Genomic DNA, 17,491 nt, shown 5'->3' on the forward strand with positions numbered 1-17,491 from the left:
AATTCTCTCTCTCTCCTCTCCCCCCCTCTCTCTCATCGAGTCATCTCCCCCTCGTGACTTTTTTTCTATCATGTGGCGCCCACATTGTGGCCCCCAAGCTAGATTAAATTTACAACCCCTGGTCTAGTGGATGAGGTCCGGCGCACTCCACGCCGCGATATTGCTTCCCTTTCAGTTGCATCCAATGTTATGCAATTGTATAAAATATTTATCAGTGATAAATGCCGACTGTTCAATCAATGCGGCAATACAGACCTTTATTTTATGTGCGACCGGAGCTCTGACACTACTCTGGATTCCATGCGCTAGGACCTAGCGGCTAGGTAGACCTTAAGAATTAAATAAATATTTGAAAAAAAAAAAACCTACTACTTTTTAGGTGGCATCTTATAATCGGGTGCATATTATATTGTGAAACATATGGAAATCTGTCTTCTGCACTCTTTGATGCACCTGTCCTAACGCACACGGAGAGGGAGATGGCACTTTACATGAAAAAGGCATGCAATCACAGCTGCCAACTCTATTGTTTTAATATTTTTTCATTTGCTTCGTTTAATTTGTGGTCTATCGAGTCAGACTGCAGAGAAAAATGGCAAGAATTTCAAGCATTTTCAAGCACTTCACCCAAAATGCAAGAATTTTCCTGAGCTTGAGAACAGACAATTGAAATTCAAGCGTTTATACGGATTTCAAGCAGCCGTACAAACCCTGATTATCTTTATATTGACACACGCACTGTGTTTAGTTTCTAAACCCACACAAACACATAAGGATGTCCATTCACAATACCGAATGCATTTATTTTATAGCAATGAATACCCTTTTCATCATTTGATTTGAAAATTTTACCATCTTGTATGACGCCATATGATGAATAACACTCACCTCTATAACACGAGAGTCGAAGTCTTCATATTTTTCTAAAAATAAAAACAGGATCGAAGAAAAACGTTAATGCCAAAAATAAAACAAGCTGGAACAACCAAAAATCTCATCATTCTGATTGATGTCCAAAATGGGATTTCTTTCAGCTATACAGCAGTTTTAAATAATATCACACAAGATTGTACTTGTGAAAACAATATTGGAATAACAAGACAGAAGCACATACACAATATTTTTGGAAGAAAGTGAGCTAAGCAGAGTGTCTTCCATCCCTGCACTAGGGCTGCAAAGATTAGTTCAAGTTGTCGATAAAAGTAGATAATAAAAATAGGTGACAATGATCTTCACTGTTACCAGACACGTTTTTGAAACGCATCGCTACAGGAAAATAATCTCATCTGAGAGTTATGCATGCACATAGCGTCTCTGCCTTGTGCGTTAGCATAAACGTTCAGAAATGGCGCCGTCAAAACTAAGTACTTGTACCAAAAGTTCAAAAGTTTTGGAACATTTTATCCTGGATGCGGCGAATAAAAAGACTACCTGCAACATTTACAAGCAGACGTTACATATCATGGCAGTAGTTTGGTGACGCGCGAATGTTCAAGGAGCACATCGGAGAGTCTGACTTGTCTCAGCAGACTGTGCCTAACAAACGTATTTGAAATTAAATGCACATGTCCAAAGTACAAACGCTAGTTATTAAAACATTGAAAACGTCAGTTATTTAAACCATTATTGTTGAGAATCCCTAAAGTTATTTAGGTTATTTTGTTAAATTTACTGTTCTACTGCTGCTAATGAGCCTCTTCTTGGTTTACAGGGATACAAAATGTGAACTTGATTTTAATTTATTATTTATTTGCCTTTCCATAAAAAATTGAAAGATACTTACTTATGGATTCATGTCTTTACAGACGCTCCCCTACTTGCAACAATTTAACTCACGAAAAAAAAATTAGATACAAACATTTTTTTCGGGATGACGAAAAATATCCAGACATTTTTGTATTGTGAGCCCCTTTTTCCGGGTACAGGACCGTACTGTAGTGCCCCTACCGGTGTGTGGTGGCACTGTGAGAGGTCACCCGGCCTCCACTTCCTAGTTCACACTAAGATATCTTTGGCATCTTTATTGTTTAAAATCTCGGGCATCCATTCAATATGGTTGGTGTAAAGCAATGGTTCCCAAACTTTTGCAGGCTAGCGCCCCCTTGGCTCCCAAGTGAATTCCTTAATGACATTTTCTATGCTCGTTTTCTTTTTGTTAATACTCAACCATATTGAAATGCTAAACCTAGAGAAAACAGCACTATATTCTGGCGAGCTTCTTTAGGGTTGCTTTCTGTTGACTAATTTTAGCTTTTTAATTCCTCAATCGATAGAAGTACATACCCACCTATAAATTGCACGAGATAGCACTTCATAACCAAACAAAGTCAACATCACACATAAAACATTTGAAAAAAGGAAATGATGAACTCTTAAAAAAAAACAAACAAAAAAACAAGAACATTTGCACAAGATAAAATTAAAATCTTTAAGTAACCCACACCAAACAAAGTAAACAACAACACAAATAAATTGTGCACACTATAAAAGGTTAACATTGCAGACTAAAAATAATCCACTTACTTTTAAGGCTGTGAACATGACATGTCTGCAATTAGTGTAATATAAAATTTACCATTTACTGCAGCATGTTCATCAGTACAAGAAATATATTCAAGTATTAATTCAAACCCACCATTCCCGCTAACTTATTAACACTACTGCTACAACCATTACTTTTATTATAACATTTCACTTATTAACTTGCATTAATTAAAAAAAAAATCCATGTTTACAGAGTCCGCCATGACACTCAATGAGATCACATGGTGGGTGTGGCATAGTGTGGTGATTGCAAACTTTGAATCGCCTTTATTGGCTTTTGCCATTATTAAAACTTGCCTCTGATTGGTCGGCGCTTTTAAAACTCGAACAGTAACAATTGTGGTTGGCCAAAACTCCATCACTCACTACAAGACCATGAAAAAAACCACAGTGCTTTGCGGTTTCAAAACCGCACTACGTCACATTGCGATGTCGATTCGATCTCGGTTAATCGTGCAGCAACAAGTTGTGTAGAAATCGTCAAACGTTCAAACTTCTGACTTCAGACTGTTGCTCCCCTACCGCCCCTTCCTCACCACCCACTCAGATCTTTCCACTAGGGGGGTGGTACCGCCCACTTTGAGAACCACTGGTGTAAAGTGCAAGGGAGAGGCGAGCAGTTTCTTTTGAAATGAAAGTGGAATAAGAGAACTTTGATGCGGTTGAGAAAATGATTGGATGGCTTTTTTTTTCGTCCACTCCCTACCACGGAGGACCTCTTGAAGCCCATCTTCCAAAAGTTAGTTAAGATAAACTTTATTTATCTTTATAGAGCATACTATTTTATGAAATGTTTATTTTTTTAGTACAAAACAATACAGGTTGCTTATAAAAACCTTAAACATACAAAATATAGCACTGAAGCAACCTACGAACAAATTCAACTTACGAACAATCGTCCGTAGGTAGGACAGCGTCTGTACTAATGGAGAACTCCCCCCCACAAAAAAAATGACCATTACCTCCATTTGGCCCAGGATCAGGGGGGCCCAGACTAATGCCGCCCCAGGAACTTCCAGTCCAGCCTCGCTCCCGCTTCACCTTCATTTTTCTCCTCCTCTCCCACTCATCACGCTGACGCACTGTTAAAGGCCAATTTTTAAAAACAATTATTTTAGGGCAGAATGTGTCGTGTTCCATCACACAATGATGCAGATATGTTGCAATTTCGTCTCAAAGTTGACCGATTTGGGTCACATCCCGTTGAGCTGTGACGTCACCGGATGACAACACCGACTCCCAGTAAATAAAAACAGACGGCAGTTGTAGTAAACAGCGATTGCATAGCACTCATTTTTGCAATGGAGAAATTGGAACATTGGTTACCGTTTCACTGGGGGACTGTTTTGTCCGAGTAGGGTTGTTTGATCATCAAAAGCTGCGTGGGGTAAGTTCACCTGCCGTTGTGAACAGCGTGTTGTTTTTGCCTTCGCCTCCTTTTAGGTAGATGATTGTGTTTTTGAAGCGTGTCTTGTTCTTAATATAATATTGTCCAGATAGCTCCTTGTTAGCGCCTAGGCTAAGACTTACAGTCTCCACTTTATATTGCTTTATATTGTAGAATATTCTCTTGTATTCGCGCCCTATTTTTTTATCGGGGCGGCAGTAGCTCAGGAGGTAGAGCGATTGTCTTAAGATTAAGGGATCCCAGTTCGAATCCCGGCTTGTCCGTGTTACATGTCGAAGTGTCCTTGGGTAAGACATTGAAGCCCCAATAAGCAGGTTAGCGCCTTACATGGCTGCACAGATCACGGCTGCTATTGGGAAATGTGAAGCACAATGTAAAGCGCTTTGGGAAGTCATTGACTTGAAAAGCGCTATATAAATGCAGATCATTTCAGATCATTTCATTTTGTTTGGTCCAGGTTAGCCCCGTTATCAGTCAACTAGCTGGCTAGCCTGCCGTTATCATATGGTATATTTACAGATGGGTTGGCGTTTGTTGCCGTGGCCGTTCTGTTGTTGTTGGCTCCTGGTTATCCTGGCTGCTTACTATACACTTTTGGTAAGCCAGCCTCCCGTTTTTCTAACGATCTGTCCCGATTAGCCTTTTTTGCAGCCGGCTTACCTGCTGTGTCCTGGCTGGTTTTGCCCCAGTTAGCTCTCTGTGTCATTTTTGCCAGTTCGACCCATTTTGTCTGTCTGCCATTTGCTGTATCAGTGCTGCAATCACTCGCAACACAACGCCTAGGTATTCCCCACAAAAACTACTAAAACGTTGTATTTAACACTCAAAACCTTTTCTACTAATTAACATGTAAACAAACATGGTGACTGGCTTGCTAGGGTGTTGGTGTTCTTCACATGACATCACAGCTCAGGAAGTCAAAGATGAGTCTTCAAATGCCTTATCTTGGAAGATAATTAGTATATACCAATAAAATATATAAATATATTGATGTACTATTTTTCCAAAATGTGTATGTTTTAGAATTTGAGTATCCTTTAAGGGTGGAAACCACATAAAATAACAACAACACCCACATTAATTATTTCTTATATCAAGAACATAATTGTGTGTGGCTTGTGTGCATGTAAAAAACATTGCAAGCTGTATCTGTTTTTTGTTGCGCTTACCTAGTTCCGCTTGCACTTCTACCTGTTCAGCTTGGCCTCTGCGGCTCATACTCTGCACTGTGCCGTCTTTTAACATTGGCGCATTCAGGCCCGGCCACATGAAGCCTCCTTGACCTATGCAATCAAGTAAAAGAAGTTTTTTGAAGAACCCTTTTAAACAATTCAGAGGTCAAATATTAATTCCTCACCTTCGCCTATAGTCTGGCCACGGTTCAGGTCCCGTCTCAGCTTGTTCTTGGTTCTCTTTCCTCTGCCCTTTCTGCCACCGGCCCCCGACTCGGCCAACACGCCTCTCCAGAGCTCTTCAGCTGTCACTGAGTAGAATGCAGATATGGCAGGCATTTATTCAGCCAATGGATTTATGAAATTTTTTTAGGTCTGCAACATTTAATCGATACAATCAATTAAAATTGATTATTAAAAGCTTTGGCAATCAGATTAATCATGGATTTGTTGTGTAGCGCGGATTTATTTTTACTTAGCACGGTAATTCAAAGCAAATGAAAGAGCATTGAAGTTCCTCTTTGGTGGGCAGTTTGGTCTGGCACAGGGAGCTCCATGACTTTTATTTTGATGCACACAGATAAGTGGTTTTCAACTGGTCTGACATCAGAACCCACCATCATACACAAATTACAAGCTCCACTACAAATAATAATTAAAGAAAAAAAACACATCTCAAATTGATTGAAAGAACAGAAATACAGTATTCATTTAAAAAATAATCAGCATAACCAAAACGACCTCAAGTAATAACTGTATTCCCCAATTAACTTAATTTTAATTAAATCCACAACGTTTAACTTCTGTGGCTTTGTTTTTGAGATAATAGTCCATAGCTCGTATATTCTCCACTTAATATTGTTTTATCTTGTAGAATATTCTCTTGTATTCGCGCCCTATTTTTTTAAGGATGCAATTAAAAAGGGCTTCTAAAATTCGGATTCATCGAAAAATTAATGGACTGATTCATCAATTGTTAAAATAATCGTTAGTTTCAGCCCTAGAACATTTTTGTAACACTGCACAGGGCATCATTAAGTCAGGACGGGCCAGGCTTCTCTCACTAACTTTTTCCCCCATCACGGATTATCTGCACAGCATGCACTTAATCATAAGTGACTGATTTTTACTTCTACTTGAGCAATATTTTTCTGAAGAAACAGTACATACGCTCCTCTACTTACGACCGTTCGACTGACGAAAAATGGTAGATACGAACACCTTTTTCGGTAAGTCGAAAAATATCCGGACGTTGCTGTAAGTTAGATTTTGTATTGTGTGCAGCTTTTTCTGATTACAGGACGCTACTGTAGTGCTTCTTTCTGTCGTGTGGCGTTGTGAGAAGTCACCCAGCATTCACCCAGAAGAAAAAAAATCCGCTTCCTCTTTCTAGTTCGTGTGTAAACATTCTATACTGTCTATACAATGTCTATACTATCTCCAGCGCGCTAAGAACTTTGAAATTTTTATTGTTTAATATCTCGTTATTCCATTCAATATGGTTGGTGTAGAGCAGGGGTCGGCAACCTATGACACGCGTTCCAGCAGTGGCGCGCGAGGGGTTAACCAGTGGCAAGCGAGCGCACAGCAAAATAATAAAAATAATGACGATTTTAAAGAATGCAAGTTTTTACCTAAATAGTTAGACATTTTCAGTTGCGCGGCGTGTTGTTTAGGGGCTTTACTGTAGCGCCCCTCCTCCTCTGCTTCGTGTGTGCCTGCGCGGCGCCTCGCAGAAGAGGGATCCGTGTTTTAACCCAGCCACAGAAACATCGGCGTGCGATAAAAGAATGAATAATGACAACTCCTCCAGCGGAAAAAAAAATTGGCCTTTCCAACCAGCTTGGACGGATGACTGGGGTTTTTTCCCCCAAAAATGACCGTGCCATTTGTGCATTAAATGAAATGATCCGCATTTATATAGCGCTTTTCAAGTCAATGACTTTCCAAAGAGCTTTACAATGTGCTCCACATTTCCCAATAGCGGCCTTGCAGCCATGTAAGGCGCTAACCTGCTTATTGGGGGTATTAGGGGTTCAGCGTCTTACCCAAGGACACTTCGACATGTAACACGGACGAGCCGGGATTCGAACTGGGATCCCTTGATCCCAAGACGAGCGCTCTACCTCCTGAGCTACTGCCGCTGCCTCGAGAGCGTTGTACCTCGCACGCCAAGTGCTAAACGTCATTACGAGACGAAACATGAATTCAAGGATGAGTCTGACGAGGAGACATTAACATGCGCTGTGTCCAGGTACGGCAAGCAAACCCTGAAAACCTTTTTCACTGCTAAAAACACAAGTTATCACATTGCTCACTGAATGGCAAAGCACTGAAAACCATTTACTGATGGCGAATATATTAAAGAAGCGCACGTGTGTGGGTGCGTACGTACGCGCGTGATGCTGTTCAGTGGTTATTTCTGTTGCACGTATTGCCTTGCTGCTGTTGTTGTTGTTTCAAATTTTGATTTCTTCTGCAATAAGATTTCATTGATGAATGGTATGGTAGCTGTCCATCTTACTTGTTTATTGATTGTAATTCATTGTTAATGAAGAATGGTAGATTCTTGTGGTAAAAAGTTGAAGCCATGGATGTCTACAGGCCTTTCCACATGTTGCTCACATTCATTTTTTAGTTTATTGATGAACAAGAATAGTGAAGGATAAATTGGTCGGTTATACGATTTCAATCCATCCATCCATCCATCCAATATCTTCACCGCTTATCCTCAGTAGGCTCGCGGGGGTGCTGGAGCCCATCCCAACTATTTTCCGGCAGTGCGCAGGGGACACCCTGAACCAGTTGCCAGCCAGTCGCAGGGCACACAAAGACAGACAATTTACTCACTCATTCATTCATTCATTCACACCGAGGTACAATTTGGACCAGCCAATTAACCTGACATGCATGTTTTTAGAATGTGGGAGTAAACCAGAGAGCCCGGAGGAAACCCACACCAGTACGGGGAGAACAAGCTAACTCCACACAGGTTCGATTTCAAAATAAACCTGACATGCATATTTTTGGGAATGTGGTTACCGGGGTACCTGGAGGAAACCCACGCAAGCATAGGGAGAACATGCAACTCCACACGGGAAGGCTGGTAGCTGGATTTGATCCCATGACTTTAGAACTGTGCCGTGGATGCGCTAACCACTCGACCGCCGTGCTTTCCTCAATGTATGTATTTCATGTTGTATATTTGGACTGGTGTAAAATTACATCTCTGTTAGTTATATAAAAAAAAGTTGAGCGAGTCATTAATCTAGGCGTGGCACACTGATTTACACGGAAATTTGAGAGTGGCACTCCAAACCAAAAAGGTTGCTGACCCCTGGTGTAGAGTGTATAGAAGAGGCGAGCCGTTTCTTTTGAAACAAAAGTGGAATAAGAAAGCTTGATTCGGTTGAGAAAATGGTTGGATCGTTTTTTTTCGGCCAATCTCTAACACGGAGGAAGACCTCTTGATGCTTATCTTCCAAAAGTCAGTGATACTTAACTTTATTTATCTTTATCGAGCACATTATTTTATGAAATGTTAAATTTTAAGTCCAAAACAAAACAGGTTACTTATACGAACCTTAAACATACAAAATATAGCACTGGAGTCTGTAATGCTAGACCTAACTAGTGATATGCTAGATTTATGCAATTCACATAGTTTTTGTAGTATAGTGTTCCATTGCCTGCACCACACACCCTTATCTCTACTCTTCTATAGCATCTTCTTCTGTGCTTCTTACCTCTGATTCTCCCTTGTTAGGTGAGGAGGGAGAAGAAATAACAATATTTTTCTACCACTAGTCATCCTGCTACTCCACCTGTCAACAATATTCCTGTGGTATGGAATTCGGGCCGCATCTGCCGTCATGCAAGGCACAAGACCCGGGACTGGCAGTATAATCCTGTGGAGGTTACCACTGAGGTTGCCATTAAGGTTCAAAACTCTGGAAAGGGTTCAGCTCAGTCCATAGTGCTGAAGCTTGGCCTTCTGAATATTAGATCACTAGCCTCCAAAGCTTTACTTGTCAATGACCTTATTAATGAACACAATCTTAACCTTATTGGCCTTTGTGAGACCTGGTCAAAACCAAATGAGTTTGTAGTGTTAAATGAGGCTTCTCCCCCTAACTTTGGGGGAACTTTGTGAGTTCGCACGAAAACATTTGAAGCACTTGTTATGAGGTCCTTAATGTCGACACTAATTTATGTAGTTGTTGTGTATCGCCCACCTCGACCATACACAAATTTTTGGGATAAATTTTCAGAAATGTTAACAGACTTAGTAACTTATGCGGACAATGTTGTAATTATTGGTGATTTTAATGTTCACATAAACTCCCCATCAAATTCACTTGCAATTGCTTTTAAGTCACTGATTGATACATTTGGCTTCAATCAAATAGTTGATGTGCCCACTCATAAAGTTGGGAGCACTCTAGATCTTGTTCTGACCCGTGGCGTAGTAGCCTCAAATGTTACAGTGTTACCGTATCCTAATGCCATCTCTGATCACTATCTTGTTAAGTGTGAGGTGCTGTTTAATGTAATAAGGAAAATTTAGGCTTTAGCAGTCGAAATATCCGCCCTACACGGCATTGGCTTTAAACGGTAACTGCAGTCTTCTCTTTGTACACTGGGTTTGTTGACTCACTTACAAACCACTTTAATACTGCTTTGGTTAATGTTCTTGGTTCTGTGGGGCCCCTAAGGCATAGATTTCGACCTAAGAAGCATACACCTTGGTTTACTGAAGAAACGAGGTCACTCAAACAAAGTTGCAAAAAACTTGAACGAAAATGGCGCACTACAAGGCTGGAGGTCCTCCGACTGGCCTGGTGTAACAGCTTGCTGAAATATAAAGTAGCTCTTGCCTCAGCTAAAAAAATCGATTTTCTCTAAGATTATTGTTAAACATAAGAATAATCTGAAATTTTTGTTAGACACAATGGCGAAACTTACCAGACAACAACTTAACCCAAATAGTTCTACTTATTCTGCTAATGACATTATGGAATTTTTTAATAAAAAGATTAGACTAATCAGGAATGACATTTTAAAAGAACGCTCTGTAACCTCCTCCTATCTCAAAGATGTGGAGGTGTTAGGTAAGGACCGTGTTTAGGACCTGGGATTACTCCAGGCTCGGCCCCTCAAACCAAGCTTTCAGTCCGGTTCGGCCGGTTTCGGGCTTATATACCCGCGGGCCGGGTCGGGCAGCATTTTTTTTTAGGCCCAATCTTACCTCTACTGCACAGTGAACTTGGGGACTCATCATTAGGGCTTTTGTTACAAACTTGGCAAGTGATCACTGAATGTACTTAACAAAATGCACATAATACATTTTTTATTTACTGTTATTTTGCTGCTAGTGAGTCTGTTCATGGTTTACAGGGATAAAACAAATTGTTTACTTGATTTTAATTCATGACATAGTTTCCAATGGCTAAACAATGGGACAATGGTTTATTTATGGATGTCTCCACTAACCGAGTACTGTGCCTATTTGGTTCTAAATAGGGCGTTTTTTTTGTATGAAATGTTCTGAAAGAATTTTTGTGTTGTTTATTGAGTTAACAAACTTAACTATTTTCATAAATTATTTTTGTTTCACTATACATAATCCGTCTGTCAGTGAGAAAAAAAGTGCATGGTTATGTCTTTAAGGTTTATTATCACTTAATAGGGGGAATTGCAATCATTAATAAGGGGAGTTTTTGGGTGCAGTTGACAGGAATAGATCAGTAGTCATCCGTTGCAGCTTTATTCATCATAGAGTAAAACAGGACTTTTGACCTTACGCTTGTTGAAGAAGCTGCCATGTCTGCTTGGCTGCCTGAACCTTTCAGGTCCATGAAGAGCGGGTATTGCCCGGCCGAGTAGCTGAGATCCATGGAAGACGCCCCCTACAGGCCGGAAGGGAACCAAACCTGGAGAAAAGCAGACATTATACGAACATAAGTGCACGTGTGCAACTTTATTTTTACATTTGCATTTTTCCCACAAACCGTCAGAGACAATGTTAAGCTTGAACCAAACAATCGTTTGATTCCAGTTTCATTTAGCTTGCCATCAACACATCTCTTTATTCGGGATTTTTTAAAGAAGTTTGACTTAGAAACACAAGAATGTCACACTTTACAAAACCACAGGGCCCTTATTGCTATTGTGCAAGAGCGAGCAACAGTGAGTCCTGTGCGGGGGCTTGCATTTGGCAAACCTACAACGGTTTGGAGCAACGTGAATCATCCTGCCCTCCCAAACAGACTATGAGACTTGTCATGGATGGTGGCTCATGAGGTTCTCCCAGTCAGAGCCGTAATGCACCACCGAGGAATGTCAGCGACTTCGACATGACCTCGACCTGGCTGTGGCGCCCAGGAGTCGGTGGGGCACCTTTTTTGTGAGTGCAGCGCTGCCGAGGACTTGTGGACAATGGCCGACCAACTAGGAAAATTCCCGGACTTGCCAGCAGGGGAGGTCCCTGACGCACAGTACGTGCTTTACGGGGTGAGTCGGTCGAGGAGGTCACGAAATGACTTTGCCAGGGACTGGCTCACTCTCGCCGCCATCAAGGACGCCATCTGGACCTCCAGAAACCTGCTCGTATGGAGGTGCAGGCAGATCCCCCCCGTGGCTGTGCTCCAAATGGCTGCAGATACCATACAATCTGCGAGCGGCGGGCCTAGGACGCAGCCTTAAAGAAGAATTGTCTGCACCCACCCGGAGGGGGGAACCGGAGCTACACTGTGGGGGTCCCGGCAGCAACGGACAGAAAAATAAGGGTGATGAAAAAGCAGGTCCGCAGACAATTAAATGCCCTACGAAGAACACCTAGGCAGGCTTCGGAAGTACCCTTTACACTCCCGGAGCTACAATCGGCTATCAAAATGATAAAGGCAAGCAAAGCAGGGGGACCAGACAAAGTGGCCCCCGATCATCTCCGACACATACCTAATGAAATCATGCCCGTCCTCCTCAACATCATCAATTATAGTTGGATAGAGAGCTGGTGTCCACAGTCGTGGCGAAGAGCAACTATCGTACCCTTCCTTAAAAAGGGTAAAGACCCCAAAGATGTGTCCTCATACCGACCAATCGCCCTCACCTCCTCTCTATCTAAACTAACGGAGCGCATGATTGTAAACCGCCTCAGCTGGACGCTCGAAGACCAAGAACTTTTGAGTCCATGGCAAGCAGGCTTCCGTAAAGGTCGATGCACCACAGACCAATGTCTACGACTGTCACAATTCATCAGCGACGGTATGCAATCGAAAGCCCGAGAGAGGACTATCCTAACACTGTTTGATTTCTCAAAGGCGTACGACACAGTCAACCGAACACAATTGACACACAAGATGCTGCGCCTCGGCCTTCCCTGGCGTTTCATCGAGTGGGTCTCTACCTGGCTGACAAATCGTATTGCAAAGGTCAGACTTAACGGAGCCACCGGCCGCACTCGCTGCTTCAAAGAAGGCCTACCACAAGGTTCAGTCCTATCACCGCTCCTCTTCGTCATCTACATCGACGACCTACTAGGCCGCTTCGACACCAACACATTAGTCAGCGCCTACGCAGACGACCTGGCTATTGCCTGTCTGGGCCGTCGCAAAGAAGAAGTAGTACAAAGGGTTCAAGGGGAAGTGGAGAAGGTAGTCACCTGGAGCAAAAGCGCCCTACTGCATCTTAATACAGCCAAATGCCAATCGGTACTGTTCACTCTGGACTCAGCCGAAACAAACTGGCAGCCTGACATTCGCATCGATGGCCTTCCTATCCCGACATCAAAGGAAGCAGTTTTCCTGGGAGTTCAGTATGATCAACGCCTCACATTCGGGGCACACGCCCAAAAAGTCACACTTAATATGAGACGAAAATCAAACCTCCTCCGAATGGTAGGTGGAAGCTCCTGGGGCTGGTATCCCGAAGACCTACGCACACTATACCTCGCGCTAGTCCGTAGCATAGCAGAATATGCCGCCCCAGCCTGGACACCATGGTTGGCACAGTCAGGCTTAGATAAACTGGAAGCTGCCCAATTACATGCCGTCAGGGCAATCACAAGACAACTATACTCGACCCCTGCAGACATCGTCCGATATGAAGCCAAAGTACCCCCAATAAAATACCGTTTCGACCAACTTAGCACGCTCATGGCAGAGAAATGGCAAGCCCTGCCTGACTCAGACCCAAGACGACACCTACTGGAAACTAAAGTACACCAGAGACTACAACGTGGAGATTGGCGATCAAAAGTCATCCCCGAACTGCAACGCCTACAAATCTCACCGATGCTAAACACCACTAGACGAGCCCCGCCTTGGCTACAGTTCCAACCACTAGAGGTCCGTTTCACCAACACCCAGAAATCGGATCCACTGGAACAGCAACTTACGAAAGCCAACCAAGCCTTTAAAGACTTACCCACATCAGACTTAATCATCTACACTGATGGTTCAGCTGTGGAGGGCTAAAAAAATGGTGGAGCAGGAATAGTGGTATATACTGCAGAGAATGAACTCATCAGACGATGGCACTCACCGACTGGTAAATGGGCTAGCTCGTTCCAAGCCGAGAGGACGGCCCTGCATGCAGCCATAAAATGGTTGACCGAACTTACAGATCGCCCCTGGACGTCTGCTACCGTCGCCAGTGACTCGCGCTCACTACTTGAGGCATTAGGCAACCCGCATTCGACAGATGCAGACATCTACGATCCACAGCATCTAATTGCGACCCTCTCCCAGAGGAAAAGAATACAGCTATTGTGGATCCCAGGACATTGCGGACTGCCTGGCAATGAACGAGCCGATGCAGAGGCCTCCCTAGGCTCCAGCCTCCCACAACCGAACCACCCGCTGGACCAACACACTACGAGGGCTCTCATAACACATAGCTACATACCTACTGCTCCCAGCCATCCTCGCCTCCGCTCATTCCTGAATGTGCTACAAAACCTAACAGAGGAACAATCCCTGCCCAAAGCTGAACGCACAGACCTCATCCGCTTTCGGAGCGGCCACCATCCGCTGCTCCGACGCTGGCAATTCCTCCTCCGCAAGTCGGCCACCGACATCTGTCGACTTTGTGGGGAGAGTGAGGAATCGGCCGAACACCTATGGGTCGATTGCCCCGCCTTCATCGCGGACCGTCAACGATGGGCAGTTGGATCCGAATTCGCGGAACTCGTAGCACGACCGAAGCGTTCCATGTCGTTCCTAAAGATCATCTTTAGACGACTTGAAGCGATCTAGCAGCAGCAGCAACGGCCGGGTTGTGGAAAGTAGAAGTAAGAAGGGAGAGGACCCACACAGAGGACTGGAGGATGCTGCTTGGGAGTGTGGGATGGCAGAGCTATGCCCTTGCACAATAGTATTGCCCTTTACACGTTGGTTAACTATTGTTAAAAGATAATAACTCTGAAATTGTTTAATTGATGTTGAAAATGTCAGGAAAAAATGTTAAATCATCATATTGTCACGTCATATAGTCAGATATAACAAAATTGTGAATATGCTTGTTTGTTATTGAGATTGTCGTGTTTGTTTTGCTGCTGTTGGTGTCGGTGGATTTGTTCAGACCAAAAAACAATCGACTTTGGCCTGGACGGATCTATTGACACTAACAAAGATGTTATATAACGAAATTGTGAATATGCTTGATTGCTATTAAGATTTTCGAGAAGGGTTGTTCAAACCTCACATTGTTTGTTTGCTCCTATTAGTGTCAATACATTTGTTCATACCAAAAAAAGACACTAACAAAGATGTTAAAAATGTCAGAAAAAATGTTAAAACGTCGTGTTGCCGAACATGACGGAATTGTGAATATGCTTGGCTGTTAAGATGGTTGTTCAAACCTCACATTGTGTTTGCTGTTAAACGTCATATTGAAATATAATATTGTGAATGTGCTTGATTGCTGTTGAGATTGTCAAGAGGGGTTGTTCAAACCTCACACCGTTTGTTTTATGTTATTAGCATCAATACATTTGTTCAAACCGGATGTTACAATGAATTCAAAATCAACAACTTTGATAAACTATGGACAAAACAGAAGGAAAAACTGGGCTGAAAGGAAAAATCCAGAGCCGATCTAAATCCTGTCCCTTTGACAGTCCAAACACTTTTCACAGTAATCAAATCATGCAATCAGAGGATTAAAACACGGTATTACATGCAGTATGAATCACATAATAATCTATAACAAGTAGCAGTGTGAAAAGCTTCCTTATCATTTGAGATTAATGACGAGGAGAATAATGTGGATCCAGACAGAAGACAGTTAAGTTGCAAGTCCAGACTGATTCATACCATTCAATTTATACGTTTACCCATATTTTTGGGAACATTTCAAATTGGGTACGTCGTAAAACAATTTTTGAACGGGCATAAAATAATTATCGATAGTATTTTTGTCAGACCGATTTCGTCATGCCCATTTAGGTTAAAATCTGAATCTTCTCGGTCACGGGTAGCAATCGATAACGTCATCGGAAATTGTTAATATCGCCGTGGAATTCTACATTTTCGGTGCAACTGTGAGTATATAGGTGCTGGGTGGTGTTTGATAGGTTTATTATCGCTCAACAGGGGGGATTGCGATCATTTACAACGGAAGCAATTGGCTGAGGTTGACTGGTATGCTGATTTAAAATACAGTATTTGAGATTATCAAAAACCAGCCGTCATATCTGCGAACCCAAAACGCAATCATAAAATAAATAAGAAAAATGATCTGCAAGAATTCCAAAATAACATGTACGAGAAATACTTTACCCCCAACTACGCCGCGGAGGGCACTACAAACGCGTACGGCCACCGCCATGCTGGATTTCTGACAGGTCCACTTAGGGCGGAGGGAAGGTGGCTCTGATTCGCCTGTTTAAAAGTTGTCAATGCCTGCTTATTTTATGAACTTACTTGAATTTTCATTTTGATAATCGTAATTTATTACGATATTTTAATATTTATCTCACACAACTAAATTATGAATTATGGTAAGTGTTGATATAATGGGGATAAACTAACAAACAATCACACAAGACATACTTATGATTTGTACGTTGCACACTTTTTATTGTAAAACGTACACATTTTTATCCGCGCACTTTTTTAATCGTAGTTGTTATTTATTTAATGTTTTTACGCGGGGTGAGAGGAAGTAATTTCATTTGTGCTGTATGTTATGCATAAAGCATATTTGACAAAAAAAGTTGACATTGACAATGAAAAACAAACAAATAAAAACAAAATCCATAAAAACATGAATACAGAAATACATAAATATTACTGGCTGTAATGTTGGCTTTCTGAGGGGTTCCTCAAAACCCGAAAGTTAAGTGCCGGTTTAAAAAATACAGTTTATCGTTTTATTCACTATATTCAATTTTCATATTACCGTACTATTTTGTAACTCGACAGTAACTTAATCATAATTTAATTCTTTATTGAGAAAAAACAATGTCTCAGAATTATGATAATTGTTTGAATTATTTTAAAGGGTGACCACAAGATGTCCCTATAGTGTGAATGTGTAATTAATAAATGCAACTCAAAATATGTGCTTCAGAATGATACGAAAAATACAAACTACGGAGACTCAAAATAAACAGGCCGCATCATTCTTTTTCCAATTTAATTGCGCAGCCTTTCACAAGCTTTTTTTTTTTTGGGGTACGCTTAGCAGCAAGATGGCTGACAATAATGTCTGCCCCCTCTAGGTAAGCCTCATGACACGTAAAATGAATACATATTTTTCGACCGAAAATATTCAAAATAATTCATGTTTATATGATGGTTTACATATATATTTTGGCTTACTATTCATCAACATTTTTTTAGTCAAGTCATGTTTATTTGTATAGCCCTTAATCACAATAGTTCTCAAAGGGCTTTACAGACTATCTGAATCCTCAAGCAAGGAAAAACTCAAAACCTCAGCATGAGGAAATTAAGAAACCTTAAAAAGGGACCGCACATGAGCTATTTCCCCTTCCAGGATGACCAGCCTGCAATAGATGTTGCAAGGGTATCGACAAACAATAAACAGATATCTTCAACATGAAATATAGGTCATTCATAAGCTATAGAATATAAGTGTGTTTTAATTTAAGATTAGATTTCAAAAGGTTTCACTGAGTTTGTCAATCAGATCTTTGAGGGCAGAGAGAGCTAGAAAGCAAGAGAAAAGACAAAGAGAAAAGAGAATGGGAGAAAGAGAAAAGAGGTAAAGAGAGATAGTCAGAGAAAATGAAATAAGTTTTTCTTTTACTACTATGAGGTGCTTAATCAAACACAGTTTCGCCTTTAAGAAAATGAAGTTTTAGTAGAAACATATGTTGACCTGGAGAGGGATGGGCACC

The 17,491-nt window shown here is 41.7% G+C and overlaps 1 protein-coding gene across 1 annotated transcript in view; it reads right to left on the reverse strand.

Moving 5' to 3' along the window:
• mrps5 (mitochondrial ribosomal protein S5) overlaps positions 1–15,997 on the reverse strand; it is a 39,685-nt gene extending 23,688 nt beyond the window's left edge. The window contains exons 1-6 of the mRNA XM_088351411.1: positions 15,906–15,997; positions 10,929–11,057; positions 5,310–5,435; positions 5,122–5,235; positions 3,507–3,626; positions 889–923 (exon numbers count right to left, since the gene is read on the reverse strand). Coding sequence (XP_088207537.1) covers positions 889–923; positions 3,507–3,626; positions 5,122–5,235; positions 5,310–5,435; positions 10,929–11,057; positions 15,906–15,954 — 573 coding nt within the window. The 5' untranslated portion in view covers positions 15,955–15,997. The remainder of the gene's footprint in view (positions 1–888; positions 924–3,506; positions 3,627–5,121; positions 5,236–5,309; positions 5,436–10,928; positions 11,058–15,905) is intronic.
• Positions 15,998–17,491: the final 1,494 nt, after the last annotated feature.

The sequence above is a fragment of the Urocampus carinirostris genome, chromosome 13 (genome assembly GCF_059441175.1).
Source record: "Urocampus carinirostris isolate Australia breed hairy pipefish chromosome 13, RoL_Ucar_1.0, whole genome shotgun sequence".
NCBI lineage: Eukaryota > Metazoa > Chordata > Actinopteri > Syngnathiformes > Syngnathidae > Urocampus > Urocampus carinirostris.